The sequence below is a fragment of the Eleutherodactylus coqui genome, chromosome 5 (assembly GCF_035609145.1).
Source record: "Eleutherodactylus coqui strain aEleCoq1 chromosome 5, aEleCoq1.hap1, whole genome shotgun sequence".
NCBI lineage: Eukaryota > Metazoa > Chordata > Amphibia > Anura > Eleutherodactylidae > Eleutherodactylus > Eleutherodactylus coqui.
The window spans coordinates 182,487,183-182,506,947 of record NC_089841.1 but is presented as its reverse complement, the minus strand read 5'-3'; the positions used below and the strand labels follow the sequence as shown (position 1 = coordinate 182,506,947).

Sequence of the window (19,765 nt, the reverse complement as noted above, 5' to 3'; positions counted from 1 at the left end):
TGGGTCTTGGTGTCTGCTTATTGTTTGTCAGGGACAGTGTTTCAGATGTGATTTCCATTAGGGATACCTTAAGGCATACTCAGTGACAGTGGTGTCTGGTGTTAGGGTCAGCATCTGCGATAGACTATGGGAAGACTTAAGAAAAGCTGTGAGTTCTTTATTATCTATTCACCATCTGTACCATTTATCTGACAACCATCGCCATCATCCATTTGTACAATTATCTGATTACCACCGGTATTCTGTTCCTGTCACCCATTGGTACGTTCCTATTACCTACTAATGCTGATATGTACTTCACATTATTACTTATTTGATTGGTTGTTACTAGAGATGAGCGAGCACGCTCGGTTAAGGCAGTTACTCGAGCGAGCATCGCTCTTCTCGAGTAACTGCATACTGGTCTGAGCAGATTCGGGGAGGCGGGGGGGGGGGCAGAGTGAGAGAGATCTCTCTCCCCCCCTCCCAAATCTGCTCAGATCAGTATGCATGCTCGCTCTAGTAACTGCCTTAACCGAGCATGCTCGCTCATCTCTAATTGTTAAATAATTCAGCCCTACAATAAGTCTTGGGGTTATGTGAGTATTGGGACAAACCATTAGAGCAGTTTCCTCTCCAGGGTACTAAGTAAAGTCCAGTTGTCATGTGTCCAGACGGCATCATTACAAGAAGCAAATAGCTTCTTTTAGTATATTAATTACATTCTTTCTACCTGTTGACTGAGAGTATATAGAGGCAGACTCACATAAAATGATGAAATATGTGCGCCTCCTCTTCTATTAAGTAAAAACTCTGCTCATGTCTAGTAAAGGGCAACGGTAGAGACGAGCAGGAAGGCTTCAGAGTACTGCTTTATCCTTTTGAGTATTGAAATGAAGTAGTAGTCATCACTTTCAGAGTGATCTGTTCCCTTGACCAATATTAGCTAGTTATTACTGGCAAACATAAGATCGGAGGTATCAACTGGGCCATTTTTCACCAGAGCTCTGCTTCAGTATTTAATATGTATGTTACAAGAAACAAAAAAAACTATTCACAGAAAGTAATTTTAACCTATGCAGTCAACAATGTCTTGTTACCTTAGAGCCATAAACTTACAAACTACAGTACCAGACATGAATGGAAATAAGCAAGCAGACCAGACTGACATATACTGAAAATTTAGGTCACTGGCTAGGACACAGGTCACCTTTCTGTTGATGTAATGAAAACCATAGAGTCGAAGCTAATGAGAAGAGAAAGGAAAAAACTAGAACAAAGGGGAATTTTCAGCAGGATACAAACAGCATGCATAAAAACTCAATGCTTCAAATGTCAACTCAACCTTGCCCTTCCCGTAAATGATAAAGGACAGTAAATTAATGAGGAGTATAGAGTAGTTGGATCATAGAACAGGGGAAATGAAACCTGTTTAAATTGCTTCTATGGATAGCCAACATACATCTTGCAGATTCCCAGATGCTATAAAACTACGGATCCTTGATCGGTTTTTTAAATCTCAAATTACCATTTATTCTTCCCACATAAGAAACGCCACATAGGGCTAAAAAGTAAGAGTAAAAATTATGTAGTCATACAATGGACCCCGAATATTTATCCCCTCCTGTAGTTTTACAGAATTGATTGTGACATTTTGTCCCAGAAACCTATTATACTTCAGATACATTTTATTGCTCCTTTAGTATTTGGGTGTATGCAAGTCCTGTAGAAGTCAGTGCCAAGTAAGTGAACTCAATGTTGGCTAATGAGGCATGCAGTATGGCTTTTGTCAGCCTGCTGCAGATAATAAAAGGATTTAATGAGATGGACAAGAAATGGAAAATATCAGTCAGGTGAGACACCAAATCACTTTGTAATAGAAACAAATATTTCTTCTAAAGTTTTCGGTGATGGCTAACGTGGGTGTCAAGTAGCATCCCACACTCTTTACGTGCATGTCATTTTATGTCACTTTCTGATTAAGCAGCATCTGCCTCTAGAAAAACCAAGAACTGATGGCACCTGTTACTCAGCATATCTGTTTTCAATATTATGGCATTCATTGCTTAACAGCATAATGACATGGATAATTCTGATATCAGGCGTGCTGCAAAAAACAGACAAAGTCTACATGTATCTAGAATGGGTGGTCCTACTGATCTTGTTTGATTTTGATGTATTCAATGAGTATTAGGCCTAAATTTAGATTTTCTGACCCCCATAGACTGTTTGTGAATCGACTATAGATCCAATGCTTTATGTTTACGGACCATTTAAGTGACATCTAGCCTAAATGAAATAAGAACTGTGATCTACTGTTATTTATAATAGTAAGTGGAATTATAGTAAATTCCCTCCAACAAAGATAAACTGATACAAAAATGCACACATGCTAAACAATAGCGTAGCCTCTTCTGGTGACATTTCACATGTCTGTATATGTGTAGCTGTAGTACAGAATGATCTTACTAACAGAGGTACAGTGTCCAAAAGTGGACAAATACTAATTAACTATTTATTTATATGAATGCAATGGGTTTCTCTTCATCTCTCTCTAAGGCTAGGTGCACAATAGCCATGAGTGCAAGATGCACCCAATATGTTCCAGAGAGCGCACGAACACCTCTCTGTGTGCTGTCCGATTTACATGGACACATACACACAGGAATAGGACATGTGATTAGTGTTTTTCACATGCACCATTGGTCCACATGAAAAGGTCAATGAGCAAATCCTCGTGGTCCTATCCGTTTGTCTATGTTATGTTTTAACTGAGATTTTTTCATTGCATATCTCCTGATTTTATCTCTGCTACGCTCAATTTTTACCATTGTTCACAATTCAATCTTCCCACTTAAATAAAACATTAGATGGATATGTGTGACCAAGCAAACACGTCTGAATAAATATGCAGTTGGAATTTATTAAGATAAGTACAAGGGCAGGATTAGAGTCCAGACCTTGACATGGCTAAAAGGGTTTTCACATAATGAATATTTATCAACTATCGAAAGTATAGATGGTGAATTACTGATGGTTGGGGGCCTCACCTCAGAGACCCTCACTGATCACTACTGGAGCTCCGACCCCCTTGTTGACCTTGACTGCATGACCTCAGTAAGAACAAGTTTGAATGGAATGGTGCTCAAACATGCACCCTGCTGCTCAGCTCAATATCTATAGGCAGGCAGAAACAGATGAGTGCTGTATTGGACTGCCTCCATCAATCCTGTAGAATGTAAAAAGAGCAAAACTGCAAAAGTTCCATTCAAAGTCCTCCTCATTGTGACCTTGCAATGAAGGAAAGGGACTCCGGCCCTCTGTTCCAGTGATCAGTGTGGATCCCAGTAGCGGGGTCCCTAGCGATGAGACATATACCACCTATACTGTAGGTAAGTGATAAATATAGATTTTTGGAGATCAAAAAGCTTCTAAAGTTTTTGGAAGTCAAAATTAATAAATCTAGCATTTATGAGGTTTATTTAACAGTCTACAGGGTATATTCAGGCGCCATGACACCAGCAATATGGGCAGCAATATAGGTTGTGTATGGCATTACAGATCACTGCCATGCCATTCAATGGAGCTGACCTGTAATGCCATGAACATCTCATCAACAAGCTTAGTGCTGTTTCAGGAAGAAAGCTACCATGTTTTCCTAATCTTGGACAACCCATTTTAAGTTTAAAAAAGATGCACACCCATCAAGTTCAACCATTTTAAGACCCAACAGTTTGATGAATCAGAAAGGTGTTTTATTTCTTCCCATGACCTGCTCAGGGGATTCGTTTTTCTACCTTCTCGATCAATCAATTAAGCATCATATTTTGAAAAAGCCATACTTTTATTTTGTGTCAATTTCTGGGACGATGTCTTGAGATGGGAACCAGAGTGTTTGCGCGCTGCATGCTAATAAGCTCTGGACAGTCCAATAGGCAGACCACCTCTGCCAGTGGTCTGGGCTCTCTCCTTGCCTATTTAACTAAGAAACGCCCCATTCTTTGCTGAGTAACTTCTCTAGCTCTGCCTGCTGGAGACATCACGCATTCCATTTTCAAATTGCTTGCACTGTACTGATGATAGTTGCATGCACGTGATGTCATTCTGACCCAAGAGGGAGTCAGAGTGCATACGCCCAATTACTCAGTGTGGTGCAAGTGCACTGAAGGTGAAATGCACACTGGAAATGTTACTCAGCTAGACATTTTGTAGTTAAATAGGTGGGGAGAAAGCCCAGATTGCTGGCAGAGGTGAACTGCCCACTGGACGGTCCACAGCTTATTAACATACTCGGAAAATAAAATTCACGGGTAATATCATAACATGGGAGCCAGAGTGGAACAAAATAAAGGTACAGCTGGATTCCTCACATTGTCAGACATGTATAAGTATATTTTGTTACTAGGCAAAAAACAAGGTGGTGGACTTTATATAAGGGCTTATTTAGACGACTGTATATCGGCTCGGTTTTCACGCCGAGCCGATATACGGTGTCCTTGTCTGCAAAGGGAGGAGGATGGAAGAGTCAGGAGCAGGAACTGAGTTCCAGCCCCTTGCCATCATTTGCAATGGGAGGGGCGGGACGGGGATGGAGCTAAGCGCCGGTACTTAGCTCCGCCCCCACCTCGCCCCCTCCTATTCCAAATAGTGGAAAGGGGCGGAGAGGGGGCGGGAGCTCAGTTCCTGCTCCTGACTCTTCCATCCTCCTCCCCCTGCAGACAAGGACACCGTATATCGGCTCGGCGTGAAAACCGAGCCGATAACGGTCGTCTGAAATAGCCCTAAAGATGTGAAACAAATGTATATCTGGTTTTTTTTATTGCATTTACCTTTATTACTTCTTTGCGGAGTATGACTATTCTAACTGTAAAAGATCTCTTTACTTTATAAAGGTTTCCTCCACATGTGAGGGACCCCCTGGTCCTTTGTACAGTACATTGAATGAACAAATCAAATGAATAATAATAAAATGAACAAACCTGCCATTTCTTTGTATTATGCATGGTGATGGCATGACCTGTAAAGGTACATATGTTCAGGCATGGAACATTTGTGCAAAAGTCTCTGCAACAAATCTGCCATGTGTGAACTTCCCCTAAGAAGTCTCCTCTTCCAGCTGAGTAAAGGCCCATTTAGACACAACGATTATCGCTCAAGATTCGCTCAAAGCCATCTTTTGAGTGATAATCATTGTGTGTAAACGCGCGCCCATCGTGCATTTTTCGTTACCTATCTGTTCATCGTTGTCTTTCAGTCCGCTTAAAATCCATCGTTCGGCAGTCTGCTTTTCGTTTGGTTTAAATGACATTCGTTCAGCGATTTGAGGGGAGTGTTTAATTGTTTGGGCGTACATTCAGCCGGCTAAAGGCAGAGCAATTGGCTGTCGGGAGGACAAAGCTTTGATTTTAAGACAACCACCTGGTGCTCAACCATTGGCCGTGCCGTTGTGAAGTATCCTGCAAGCAGCAACCATGACCATTGAAAAATTAATTTGCCGTTTTAAACGCACGAGCTACGGTCTCGGATTCACGGATTATTTTTATTAAGGCTTGCGCAGACACTATATCTAGTTACTAGATTTTAGGTCACTAATAGGTCAATACACAAAACTGCATGTATTTTTGACAGGGATCATCAACAGATTACTTACATTCCAATGACAAAAATACTATCTTTGTACCACCCAGTTTTTTTTATATAACTCATTTGCAATTCCTTAACATAGAGCGCCTATAATAGGGGTCTTTTTTTGACTTTTATATTAGACATCTAGTTTCTTTCTGTCACCGCTAAACAGCTATGTTTTTTTAAAGACAAGATAAGCGCACCCACGATTTTCACGAGCCAATACAGAGAAGTGCTTTTTTTTCCCCTTCACTAAATGCCCCTTTTTTTTACATTGTGGAGCCCAAAATGGAATCCCATATTCAAGATGAACCTTTACATGGTAAAATTACATTTTGGATCCTAGGTTTTAATCTTTATTTTTAAGCACCCTAAAATCCTGTTTGCTTTTGCGACTGCAGCCTGACATTTAAGTCCTGCTGCTTAGTGTTTGCCTGCATGTAGACAAGGAAAACATACTCAATCCTGATTGTATCGCTCATCTGAAGATGTGCTGTATGTAAATAAACGTTGCTCCCTTGGTCACTGATATAGCTGTTCAGTGACAGAGAATTTGTCAGTTCGTGCTTTTTCAGATGACTATGAAGAGAATTAGTTAATCCCTTACGGAAAAGACCTATTCTGGCATTATGGACTAAGCCATAGTTTTCAAATCTGACAGCTGTCACTTTATGTGATAATATCCTTTGAATGCTTTTATTTCTCAACGCACACAATTCCGGAATTGTTTTTCTGTGACATATTGAACTTTGTTAGTGGTAAATATTTATCAAGAAATTTTGGCTTTATTGCTTAAAAAAAAAAATCTAAATTTACTGAAAATTTGTAAAAATTTGCTCTTTTCAAACTTTGCGCTTTTCTGCTTGTAAGGGTGCTTTCACACGACAGTGTTTCAGGCCCGACTACACGTTCTATTTTCGTGTGAGATTCGCACAAAAATAGAATATGCCGTGATTCGTCCATCTTGCAGTAGCGATTGTGAGGGAAGAATCACCCATTTAAATACACCCATTACAAATCATAAGTTGTATTTTCATGTAAGTTTTGTGCGTTTTGCAATGCACAATGCTGATATGATTGTCTCGCCTGTCTGGGTGCATCCTCCGACAAATAGTAATACACTAGAAATTAGGAAATAATTAAGATTTGCCATGGGCCTACTTAATATTGCAATTTTTTTTTTGTGTTTTATTTTTAAGATTTCCACAAAATATAAAGCTTAGCAGTAATTTTTCACATTTACTAACAAATTTAAAAAACATTTTTTTAAGGACCAATTCAGTTATGACATGGCCCATATATCGGAAAATTCCATGACTCCTCCAATTGTTTTAAAAATTGCTCCACTCAATGTATTCAAGCAGCATTTAGGAAGTTTATCAACCCTTAAGGCCTCATGTCTATGGGTGGATTGGATTCCAGATGCGGACTTCCACAGCGGGAGACTTGCGGAAACCATTTGCAGGAGATTGCGGATGGTTATTCCATGCGGATGTACGCAGATGCACTGAGGATCATCTGTGCGAAAAAAAATATGCAACCCCAACCTCCCAGCCTTTTCCTCACCTCCCTAATTGATTTTAACCTTCAAATCTGCAGTGCATCCACAATTGCATTTGCGGATGCATTGCGGATCATTCTCATCCATTGACTTCTAGCCCGTCCGCACGGAAATCACATTGAAATGGAGCATGCTGCGAGCACCAAATGGTCCACAAATCAAATCAGCATGCTTAAATTCAGTTGCGGATCCCAATGCTTCCCTCTGGGCACTGTGATTTGCGGATCTTCATATTTGAAATCCTGAAGAACTGACCCCATTTTGGAAACTGGACACCTCAGAGAATTCATCAATGGGTGTAGTGGTTTTTAAAAAAATCCACCCCTCTGAGCCTTGCTGCCTCTAATTGTATCCCTAAGTTCCCAGTATAGTCATGGAACTATGTTTTGAGAATTTTGTTAACATTTCGATTTGAAAACAAAAAATTCAAAATTTTCCAGTAATATGTAAGTTTAGCCCCAGATTCAAAATTTTGGCCAGGGGCAGTAGAAAAAACACCCCACAATTTATTACCCAATTTCTCCCGAGCACAGAAATACCCCATATGTAGACGAAAACTGCTGTTAGGGCACATAGCAGGGTGCAGAAGGGAAGGACTGGCATGTGGCTTTATGTATAAACTGTGAAGAGTATATGAGGGCAAAGCATATAACGGTAATTCAACGCAATGATAGAATTTAAATTCCTGGGGCGTATGGTATATTTTAAAGCACTTTTTATGCACAGGCCAGGTTGTGTGGGGCAGGTTTCACAGTGATGAATGGTAGCCTTCCTTATCTCCAATTCGTAACAGACTCTGCATGTTTTTGGATCCTTCTCTTCTTACCGGTGGAGGGAATTTCACTAGGAAAGTGTTGCCTTGGTGCTATATGTGTGGTGTGGGCTCGCTTCCAGAAGTACAGGGCTCCCCCCCCCCCCCTCCAAGTTCCCAAACATTTGGGCCTTCATGACCTCCTCCTGAAATTCAAGAAAGGTATCCTTCTGGCCTGCACATAAATATAGCACGTAGGCATTATACAGTGCCACCTGTATGATTTGCAAAGATAGTTTTTATACCACATTCTTGTTTTCCACATGGTATTGCAAGACTACTTGATCAGACAGGCACATATCCCTATTGTAGTCAAGGCTGCAGTCTGGCTTAAGGGGGAGTCTCTGTACTGGTACCCCGTACTGGGCAGGGTGTACTGCTATGGCCTGGTATTGTGTGTCAAGTATAAAGACGAGGCATGCCCTTACATTGGGCACAATATGTAATCACTGTATAGTGCTCGGCTCTAACCCCTTCTAAGAATTTGCTTCAGCAGCGACTTGGGGAGGCTTTTCTGTCTTTTTCTAACAATGCCATAGTTTTTCTGTAAACAAGGCTCGGGAATAGGGGAACACTGGTGTAAAAATTATCCAAGTACCCTTGACATAGCTATGCAGAACATTGGGGTGTGGTATAAAATATCCATGCTCCAGTAGGCCATAATGCTCTGCTTCCTTACTAGCCCCATGCTTAATGTAATACCCCTAATTTTTTGAATTTCTAATGCATCCACAAGGGTCCATCTGTAGGGCTTTGCAAAACTGGATTGGGGTTCTCTCAGATGAAATTCTGGGCATATAAATTGGTTTGGGTAACAAACTGGGCAATAAAATCATCCAAAAAAACCTTTAAAAAATCCACCCCTCTAAGCCCTGCAGCATCAAATTGTATCCCTAAGTTCCCAGTATAGTCATGGATCTGGGGTAATCCACTAAGCATCAGATAAACTGTTTTGTTTTTTTTAAGTGCCAATCCTTGGACGTATTTATATTTGCCCAATAGAAAATAATAGCAATATGGAGGCAAAAATGGAAAAATTAGGTCATGCTGCATTCTTCAAACATAGCCATTAAAAAAATACAACCATGTGATTAGATACATATATTTATATTAGCTCTGTATTATGGTTCACAAAACACATACCAAATACAGAGGTAAAAGATGCTGGTATGAAAGTAGCCTAAGGTTAGTTTCCACAAAGCAATAAATGCTTTCGGCCATAGCTACGGCAGAACCATGCAGTCATTGTATACTGGATGGGGTTTCAAATACATGCAGTTATAGCAGCGTGGAAACCAAGATTAAGAAGTGCCTTTCTAATTATTTAATACATATTAAATGAGCAAGCACAAAAAAGTGTAATAATTAGGCAGATAATAAATTCTAAATTTTGTTTCGTTTTTACTTTTTACAGTAGATTTACCTTGTTCTTCATCAATTTTTCGTAAATATTTCCTCATTATGCTATGTACATCATCTTCTTTGCCTTCTGCTTCAGGTCTTTTATTTTCTTGTGTGATTTCAGATGGTATCGGCTTCCCTGAGTTATCTTCTCCACCCGCTCTATGTACTCGGGGTCTACTTTTAATGCTATCTGCACTTCTGCAGGATATAACAGAACCAGAAGACGATGATGAATCAGAGAGATTTCCCACATCTTCCGCAATAATAGAACTTTTCTTTAAAACACTTTTCAATCCCCCTGTGGAAAGGCTTGGTTCGTGTGATGGGAGATCACCAAAATGAACACTTAGTGGTCGTTGACCATCTCTTCTATCCCTAGACGTTTTGGGCAAACTTTGAGTTGATTGTGATCTTCTAAGTGCAGGGAGGATGTCATCAGAATCATCAGTCAGCTTCCTTTCAAAACTGAGACTGGGTACTTTCCAGTTTGATGAGCTTTCATCATTTCCAATATCAGCTCTTTTAGAAATACTTCTATTCTGGAAAACAAGAGATTGTTTCCCAAAATCGTTTTCACCAACTTCCTCCAGTGCTGTTTCAAGACATTTTCTCCACGGCCTAAGCCCTAAAGAAGAACTGGCACCTTCTACTCCTGGTTCTGAAGATACCTGCTTAAAACCTACACTGTGCGGAGGTTCGTTGAGAGATTCACAAGAACCAAACCTTGCCATTTTTTTAACAGCAGGTGATAGTGTGGGATCAGTTTTTTCAGATGGTAAGCAACGAAGGCTTGAAGAACGCATTAATCCTTTACTTGTTAAAGGTTTTTCATCTGAAAGCTTGCTCAGGGCAACCGAAAAATCTTCCTCATCATCATTTAGCCGTGTGCATCTTCTGAGGGAAGAAGCTCCAGTTGTCCGGTAAATAGGCAGTGAAGATGTATCCTCTATAACTCGGGATGACTGATCTTTTTCAGAGGCCCTTTTCTTTCTCACTTCATCTAAAAACTCAGAGAGAGCAGATGAGGAACGTGAAAACTTTTCTTCTTCTGGTAAAGAACACCTTCTACCAAGTGTTGGACTCATGTTCTCTTTTTCGAGCGATACAACATTGTTTCCATAAACTTTTGATCCAGAACTCAAGGAAGAACTTGGTCGACTCCTATCCTGATCCTTTATATCTTTTTGCCTGAAACAAATACAAAACAGTCGGTTTATTATTTAAACATTTGCACTACGGATAACACTAAGGCACCACTATCATACAGTGGACTCCAACAAATCAGTTGTTTGAATTGGCAAGCTCTGCGGCCACTTCTTACGTCATCATGTTTATATGACACTTAGCCTAAGAGCAGCTCAATCCCATTCAATGGCAATTGAGTTTCTATACCAGACATAGACACCATACAATATATGGGACTGTGCTTTTATGCACTGAAACTGCTGCAGCACTTTAAATAGCTGATCGGTGGGGTTCCCAAGTGGCAGACCCTCAGAAACTTTATATTAAAGACCTATCCTGAAGATAGGTCACCATATCTTCTTCCCAGGAAACACCTTTAACCGAAAGTTTCCATTAACATTCCTTGTTTTGTAACAGCTGTTGCCCTAATATTGGGAACCTCAACACCTGCTTAACTCTTGTACTCTGGTGTTGTGCAAACTGGACAATGAGTGAAGTTGAAAGGTGGAACTGTGACAACCGTCCTAAAATGTTTATAGTAAAGAATACTGTACTGGCTCTTACATTGAGGACAATAGCCTAGGGGGAAGAGCAGAACGTTGTGACCTACTGTAGACTGGTTTATTCAAAATACCCTAATTAGAGATGAGCGAGTATACTCGCTAAGGCCTTAGCCGAGTATCCTCCCGCTCGTCTGTAAAGATTCGGGGGCGGGCGGGGGAGAGCGGGGAGGAATGGAGGGTAGATCTCTCTCTCCCCACCCCGCTCCCCACTGCTGACCGCCGCAACTCACCTGTCACCCGCGCCGGCAGCCGAATCTTTACAGACGAGCGTGAGGATACTCGGCTAAGGCACTACTCACTCGAGTAGTTAGCCCTAGCGAGTATACTCGCTCATCTCTAACCCTAATGCAATGATTCTAGTGTAGAACGTAACAATATTATCGTTTTTCTGAATCATTTTCCTTTTATAACTGGAGGTATATTTTAAGTAGCCCCAAATACTGTTATATATAACATATGTAAAAACTTTCAATGAAAAATATTTTTTGCTTATTATATTGAGCCTGCAACTAAATACCATTGTTAGATTTATCCTCAAAAGAATGAATTATTTCTATACATGTATATTGGTAGTGACGTACCTGTAGTCTACTGACTGTATACTGACCATGTTTGTATTGACTTACATTTTAATATTAGACATTTCTAGCCATTCTAAAACATGTGTTTCCCTCGAAGGAAAGCTATAAAACCTGGCCAATTCTCTTTTCCGAAAGTGTAATTATACAACAGCATAAACTGCACATAATTCCTATCAGTATTGCTCATAAGAGTTGATGCCACTACGAATTGTTGTCTTGGGTTATCATACTACTTTTTTTTTTTACTATACTAAATATGATCCAAGCTACTACCGCTACATACTGCTTTATATTAGAAGAAGTCACATGAAGTCAGGAGCAAACATTCATCTGATTGGTATGCCTTTTGATGACTCTTAGCACTCTCCTAGTTATAAAATAGCTTCAAGGTATCAACATGGTCATAACATAACTATTAAACATGAGGTGCTATACAACAAAAACATATACTAATGGGTACAATGTTGTCTTCTGGGGAATAATATCTATTCTAGGTTTTACACACATTTCATTACCGCCATTATTGGCAAGATCTATTTCAGGTAAATACGTTAATGCAGCAAAATCTAATACTACATAGTGGATAAAGTGATTTTATTCATCTTCATTACAGTCTGTTTGCAGCCATATTGGTTGTGGTTTAGATAATCTTGAAGGTTGTGTCTAGCTTTTATAACCTGCAATAAAATATATTACCTTGCTTTAGGACTGCAGGGGATTCTATTGTGTCATTATGTGTAATGAGAATATATCACGAGCAGGGACATTTTATAGAAAGGCACCACTAACTTTTCTCTACACAGGTGTTACTATATGTAGGTCCTCTACTTTTTATCACACCATTATCATTAATTATCAGTGCTCTGGTGGCTGTGTGATCTCTGAATGTTAGTTGTATAAAAAGAATAGCGCAAAAACTCTACAGGGAATATTGCAATATATCTACGGCTTTAACTTAACACCTGTAATGTCCACATGGCTCGGGAACACTGTGCAGCAATAGTTTTGAAAACTGGTTTTCAGGATGAACATAGAACCTTATTCTGTGTGTCGTATCAGGAAGATAACTTATATGGACAAATACAGTAGTACGCAAGCCTTACAATATACTACTCCCAGCATCCTATAGTGCAGTTAAAAGTTTTAGTGAGCACCCATATGTCAATTGCAGAGCTTATATGCAGAAAATAAGCTCTCATAGAGCTTAATCAATAGACAAATAAAAACAATGTGGCTCTTAGAATGCAGCAATGCAAAAGCAAATCTTTAAAAAAAACTTTCTGTCAGTGAGGGTGAGCAATGAGTGGAACAGGTTGCCACGGGACGTGGTGAATTCTACTACAAACAAAGGCTGGACAAATATCTGTCTGGGATTATTTAGGGAATCCTGCATTAAGCAGTGGGTTGGACCTGATGACCCTGGAGGTCTCTTCCAACTCTACCATTCTAGGATTCTATGAAAAAAGTGTTTTTAGTGTACAGAAATGACAATAAAAAGGACGAATTTGGTATCACCGGAATAGTGCTGACTAGAGATGAGCGAACGTACTCGTCCGAGCTTGATACTCGTTCGAGTATTAGCGTGTTCGAGATGCTCGTTACTCGTAACGAGTACCACGCGATGTTCGGGTTACTTTCACTTTCATCTCTGAGACGTTAGCTCGCTTTTCTGGCCAATTGAAAGACAGGGAAGGCATTACAACTTCCCCCTGTGATGTTCAAGCCCTATATCACCCCCCTGCAGTGAGTGGCTGGCGAGATCAGGTGTCACCCGAGTATAAAAATCGGCCCCTCCCGCGGCTTGCCACAGATGCATTCTGACATAGCTGAGGGACAGTGCTATCGTGTTGGAGCTGCTATAGGGAGAGTGTTAGGAGTTATTGTAGGCTTCAAGAACCCCAACGGTCCTTCTTAGGGCCACATCTAACCGTGTGCAGTACTGTGGAGGCTGCTTTTTGCAGTGTTGCACTTTTTTTTTTTTTTTTGGTATATCGGCCGTGCAGAGCATTGCGCCCTGCAGTAATACTCCAGGGACAGAAGTGCTTAGGCAGGGAGAGCGTTAGGAGTTTTTTAGGCTTCAATAACCCCAACGGTCCTTCTTAGGGCCACATCTAACCGTGTGCAGTACTGTGGAGTCTGCTTTTTGCAGTGTTGCACTTTTTTTTTTTTTGGTATATCGGCCGTGCAGAGCATTGCGCCCTGCAGTAATACTCCAGGGACAGAAGTGTGGAGGCAGGGACAGAAGACATATTATTGATTGAATATAGGCAGTGGGCCTTTTCTAAAAAATATTGGGCAAAAAATTTATTTGGCCTGCCTGTCACTGTGCTCAGTGTTCTGGGTCTGTGTGTGCTGGGTGTAGTAGTTCTACAAAATCATACGCAGCCAGTTAAGTGTTACAGCAGGCTTGCGCCAAATTATTTCCTGGCGTTCCGTAAGCGAAGTCAGCCTCCAACCACAGGCCAATAAGCGGCACATTTAATTACAGTGTTGTGTTTCTGCATTCCTGGTAATACAGCATGCTGAGGGGTAGGGGTAGGCCTAGAGGACGTGGGCGCGGCTGAGGACGCGGAGGCCCAAGTCCGGGTGTGGGCACAGGCCGAGCTCCTGATCCAGGTATATCGCAGCCGACTGCTGCGGGATTAGGAGAGAGGCACGTTTCTGGCGTCCCCACATTCATCGCACATTTAATGGGTCCACGCGGTAGACCTTTATTAGAAAATGAGCAGTGTGAGCAGGTCCTGTTGTGGATGGCAGAAAGTGCTTCCAGCAATCTATCGTCCACCTACAGTTCTGCGCCGTCCACTGCTGCAAATCAGAATCCTCTGGCTGCTGCTCCTCCTTCCTCCTAGCCTCCTCACTCCATGAAAATGACACATTCTGAGGAGCGGGCAGACTCCCAGGAACTGTTCTCGGGCCCCTGCTCAGATTGGGCAGCAGTGGTTCCTCTCCGACCAGAGGAGTTTATCGTGACTGATGCCCAACCATTGGAAAGTTCCCGGGGTCCGGGGGATGAGGCTGGGGATTTCCGGCAACTGTCTCAAGACCTTTCAGTGGGTGAGGAGGCCGATGACGATGAGACACAGTTGTCTATCAGTGAGGTAGTAGTAAGGGCAGTAAGTCCGAGGGAGGAGCGCACAGAGGATTCAGAGGAAGAGCAGCAGGACAATGAGGTGACTGACCCCAACTGGTTTGCTACGCCTACTGAGGACAGGTCTTCAGAGGGGGAAGCAAGGGCAGCAGCAGGGCAGGTTGCAAGAGGCAGTGCGGTGTCCAGGGGTAGAGGCAGGGCCAGACCGAATAATCCACCAACTGTTTCCCAAAGCGCCCCCTCGCGCCATGCCACCCTGCAGAGGCCGATGTGCTCAAAGGTCTGGCAGTTTTTCACTGAGAGTGCAGACGACCGACGAACAGTGGTGTGCAACCTTTGTCGCGCCAAGATCAGCCGGGGAGCCACCACCAACAGCCTCACCACCACCAGCATGCGCAGACATATGATGGCCAAGCACCCCACAAGGTGGGACGAAGGCTGTTCACCGCCTCCGGTTTGCACCGCTGCCTCTCCCCCTGTGCCCCAACCTGCCACTGAGATCCAACCCCGCTCTGAGGACACAGGCACTACCGTCTCCTGGCCTGCACCCACACCCTCACCTCCGCTGTCCTCGGCCTCATCCAGCAATGTCTGTCAGCACAGCGTCCAGCCGTCGCTAGCGCAAGTGTTTGAGCGCAAGTACGCCGCCACGCACCTGCACGCTCAAGCGTTAAACGTGCATGTAGCCAAATTTATCAGCCTGGAGATGCTGCCGTATAGGGTTGTGGAAACGGAGTCCTTCAAAAGTATGATGGCGGCGGCGGCCCCGCACTACTCAGTTCCCAGTCGCCACTACTTTTCCCGATGTGCCGTCCCAGCCCTGCACGACCAGGTCTCCCGCAACATTGTACGTGCCCTCACCAACGCGGTTACTGCCAAGGTCCACTTAACAACGGACACGTGGACAAGCACAGGCGGGCAGGGCCACTATATCTCCCTGACGGCACATTGGGTGAATTTAGTGGAGGCTGGGACAGAGTCAGAGCCTGGGACCGCTCACGTCCTACCCACCCCCAGAATTGCGGGCCCCAGCTCGGTGGTGGTATCTGCGGCGGTGTATGCTTCCTCCACTAAAGCACCCTCCTCCTCCTCCAACACAACCTCTGTCTCGCAATCAAGATGTGTCAGCCGCAGCAGCACGTTGCCAGCAGTCGGTATCGCGTGGCGTGGCAGCACAGCGGTGGGCAAGCGGTAGCAGGCCGTGCTGAAACTACTCAGCTTAGGAGATAAGAGGCACACGGCCCACGAACTGCTGCAGGGTCTGACAGAGCAGACCGACCGCTGGCTTGCGCCACTGAGCCTCCAACGGGGCATGGTCATGTGTGACAACGGCCGTAACCTTGTGGCGGCTCTGCAGCTCGGCAGCCTCACGCACGTGCCATGCCTGGCCCACATCTTTAATTTGGTGGTTCAGCGCTTTCTGAAAAGCTACCCACGCTTGTCAGACCTGCTCGGAAAGGTGCGCCGGCTCTGCGCACATTTCCGCAAGTCCCACACGGACGCTGCCACCCTGCGCACCCTGCAACATCGGTTTAATCTGCCAGTGCACCGACTGCTGTGCGACGTGCCCACACGGTAGAACTCTACGCTCCACATGTTGGCCAGGCTCTATGAGCAGCGTAGAGCTATAGTGGAATACCAACTCCAACATGGGCGGCGCAGTGGGAGTCAGCCTCCTCAATTCTTTTCAGAAGAGCGGGCCTGGTTGGCAGACATCTGCCAGGTCCTTGGTGAGCTGCAATCATTAGCATCACCATTCCTCTGCTATGCCTCTTGAGAAGTTCCCTGCAAAGCATAAAGGCAGACGCTTTGCGCTCGGAAACAGAGCCGGGGGAAGACAGTATGTCGCTGGATAGTCAGAGCACCCTCCTGTCTATATCTCAGCGCGGTGAGGAGGAGGAGGAGGAAGATGAGGAGGAGGGGGAAGAGACATCTTGGCCCACTGGTGACGGTACACGTGCTGCTTGCCTGTCATCCTTTCAGCGTGTATGGCCGGAGGAGGAGGAGGATCCTGAAAGTGATCTTCCTAGTGAGGACAGCCATGTGTTGCGTACAGGTACCCTGGCACACATGGCTGACTTCATGTTAGGATGCCTTTCTCGTGACCCTCGCGTTACACGCATTCTGGCCACTACGGATTACTGGATGTACACACTGCTTGACCCATGGTATAAGGAGAACCTTTCCACTCTCATACCCGAAGAGGAAAGGGGTTCGAGAGTGTTGCTATACCACAGGACCCTGGCGGACAAACTGATGGTAAAATTCCCATACGACAGCGCTAGTGGCCGAAGGCGCAGTTCCGAGGGCCAGGTAGCAGGGGAGGCGCAGAGATAAGGCAGCATGTACAGCATGTACAGCATGTACAGCAGGGCAACACTCTCTAAGGCCTTTGACAGCTTTATGGCTCCCCAGCAAGACTGTGTCACCGCTCCCCAGTCACGGCTGAGTCGGCGGGAGCACTGTAAAAGGATGGTGAGGGAGTACGTAGCCGATCGCACGACCGTCCTCCGTGACGCTTCTGCCCCCTACAACTACTGGGTGTCGAAGCTGGACACGTGGCCTGAACTCGCGCTGTATGCCCTGGAGGTGCTTGCTTGTCCTGCGGCTAGCGTCTTGTCAGAGAGGGTGTTTAGTGCGGCTGGGGAAATCATCACAGATAAGCGTACCCGCCTGTCAACCGACAGTGCCGACAGGCTAACACTCATCAAGATGAACAAAGCCTGGATTTCCCCAGACTTCTCTTCTCCACCAGCGGACAGCAGCGATACCTAAGCAATCCGTAGGCTGCACCCGCGGGTGGAAGCATGGTTCTCTATCCCCATCAAAAACGTGGACCTTTTTGCTTCATCAATCTGTGTATAATATTCCTCCTCCTCCTCCTGCTCCTCCTCCTGAAACCTCACGTAATCACGCCGAACGGGCAATTTTTCTTAGGCCCACAAGGCTCAGTCATATAATTTTTATAAACAATTTTTAGACGTTTCAATGCTCATTAAAGCGTTAAAACTTTCACCTCAACCAATTTTTATTTTAACTGGGCTGCCTCCTGGCCTAGTAGTTACCAATTAAGCCACATTAACCAAAGCGATTAATGGGTTTCACCTGCCCTCTTGGTTGGGCATGGGCAATTTTTCTGAGGTACATTAGTACTGTTGGTACACCAATTTTTGGGGGCCCTGGCCACAGTGTAATCAAATTCATTTTTAGCCCACCTGCATTACAGCTGACGTTACATCAGCTGTGTTGGGCACTGCAATGGGATATATTTATGTACCGCCGGTGGGTTCCAGGGAGCCACCCATGCTGTGGGTCCACAGGGAGTTGTAACTGCATCTGTCCACTTCTAAAGAACCCCAGTCTGACTGGGGCATGCAGTGTGGGCCGAAGCCCACCTGCATTAAACATGACATTATTACCTCAGCTGTATTGGGCACTGCAATGGGATGTATTTATGTACCGCCAGTAGCTTCCTGGCACCCACCCATGCTGTGGGTCCACACGGAGTTGTAACTACATGTGTCCACTTCTGAAGAACCCCAGTCTGACTGGGGCATGCAGTGTGGGCCGAAGCCCACCTGCATTAAACATGACTTTATTACCTCAGCTGTGTTGGGCACTGCAATGGGATGTATTTATGTACCGCCAGTGGCTTCCTGGCACCCACCCATGCTGTGGGTCCACACGGAGTTGTAACTACATGTGTCCACTTCTGAAGAACATCAGTCTGACTGGGGCATGCAGTGTGGGCCGAAGCCCACCTGCATTAAACATGACTTTATTACCTCAGCTGTGATGGGCAATGCAATGGGATATATTTATGTACCGCCGGTGGGTTCCAGGGAGCCACCCATGCTGTGGGTCCACAGGGAGTTGTAACTACATGTGTCCACTTCTGAAGAACCCCAGTCTGACTGGGGCATGCAGTGTGGGCCGAAGCCCACCTGCATTAAACATGACTTTATTACCTCAGCTGTGATGGGCACTGCAATGGGATACATTTATGTACAGCCGGTGGGTTCCAGGGAGCCACACATGCTGTGGGTGCACACGGAATTCCCATTGCGGAGTTGTACCTGCCTGTGACTATTTATAAAAAACTGCTGTCTGACTGGGGCATGCAGACACCTTGACAGAATGAATAGTGTGTGGCACATAGGTTCCCCATTGCTATGCCCACGTGTGCAGCTCCAGATGGAGGTGGCACAGGATGTGATTTCTCATTGCTTCTGTACTGCATTGTGGACTATCGCCCCGCCCCTTTTAAAGAGGGTCGCTGCCTACGTGTGCCTGCTTTTCCTCTGGCAGACGCACTTATAAATAGACATGAGGGTGGCATGGCATGAGGGCAGCTGAAGGCTGGGCAGGGACAGTTTGGTGTGCGCTGTGGACACTGGGTCGTGGGGGGGGGGGGGGGGTTGGGCAGCATGTAACCCAGGAGAAGTGGCAGCGGAGTGTCATGCAGGCAGTGATTGTGCTTTGTTGGAGGCAGTGTGGTGCTTAGCTAAGGTATGCATTGCTAATGAGGGCTTTTCAGAAGTATAAGTTGTTGGGAGGGGGGGGGCACTCTTGCCGCTATTGTGGCTTAATAGTGGGACCTGTGAACTTGAGATGCAGCCCAACATGTAGCCCCTCGCCTGCCCTATCCGTTGCTGTGTCATTCCCATCACTTTCTTGAATTGCCCAGATTTTCACAAATGAAAACCTTAGCGAGCATCGGCGATATACAAAAATGCTCGGGTCGCCCATTGACTTCAATGGGGTTTGTTACTTGAAACGAACCCTCGAGCATCGCGAAAAGTTCATCTCGAGTAACGAGCACCCGAGCATTTTGGTGCTCGCTCATCTCTAGTGCTGACCCAGAGAATAATGTCATCACATTTATTCATTCTGCATTCTAAATGCTGTAAAAATAAAATCCCTAAAACAATACAGATTTTTTTCCCAATCACCCCATACAAAAAT

At 44.4% G+C, this 19,765-nt stretch overlaps 1 protein-coding gene across 1 annotated transcript in view; it reads right to left on the bottom strand.

Moving 5' to 3' along the window:
* Positions 1-19,765, bottom strand: part of MYO18B (myosin XVIIIB) — a 529,330-nt gene that overhangs the window by 4,017 nt on the left and 505,548 nt on the right. The window contains exon 43 of the mRNA XM_066603908.1: positions 9,400-10,568. Within this exon, the coding sequence (XP_066460005.1) occupies positions 9,400-10,568 (1,169 nt within the window). The remainder of the gene's footprint in view (positions 1-9,399; positions 10,569-19,765) is intronic.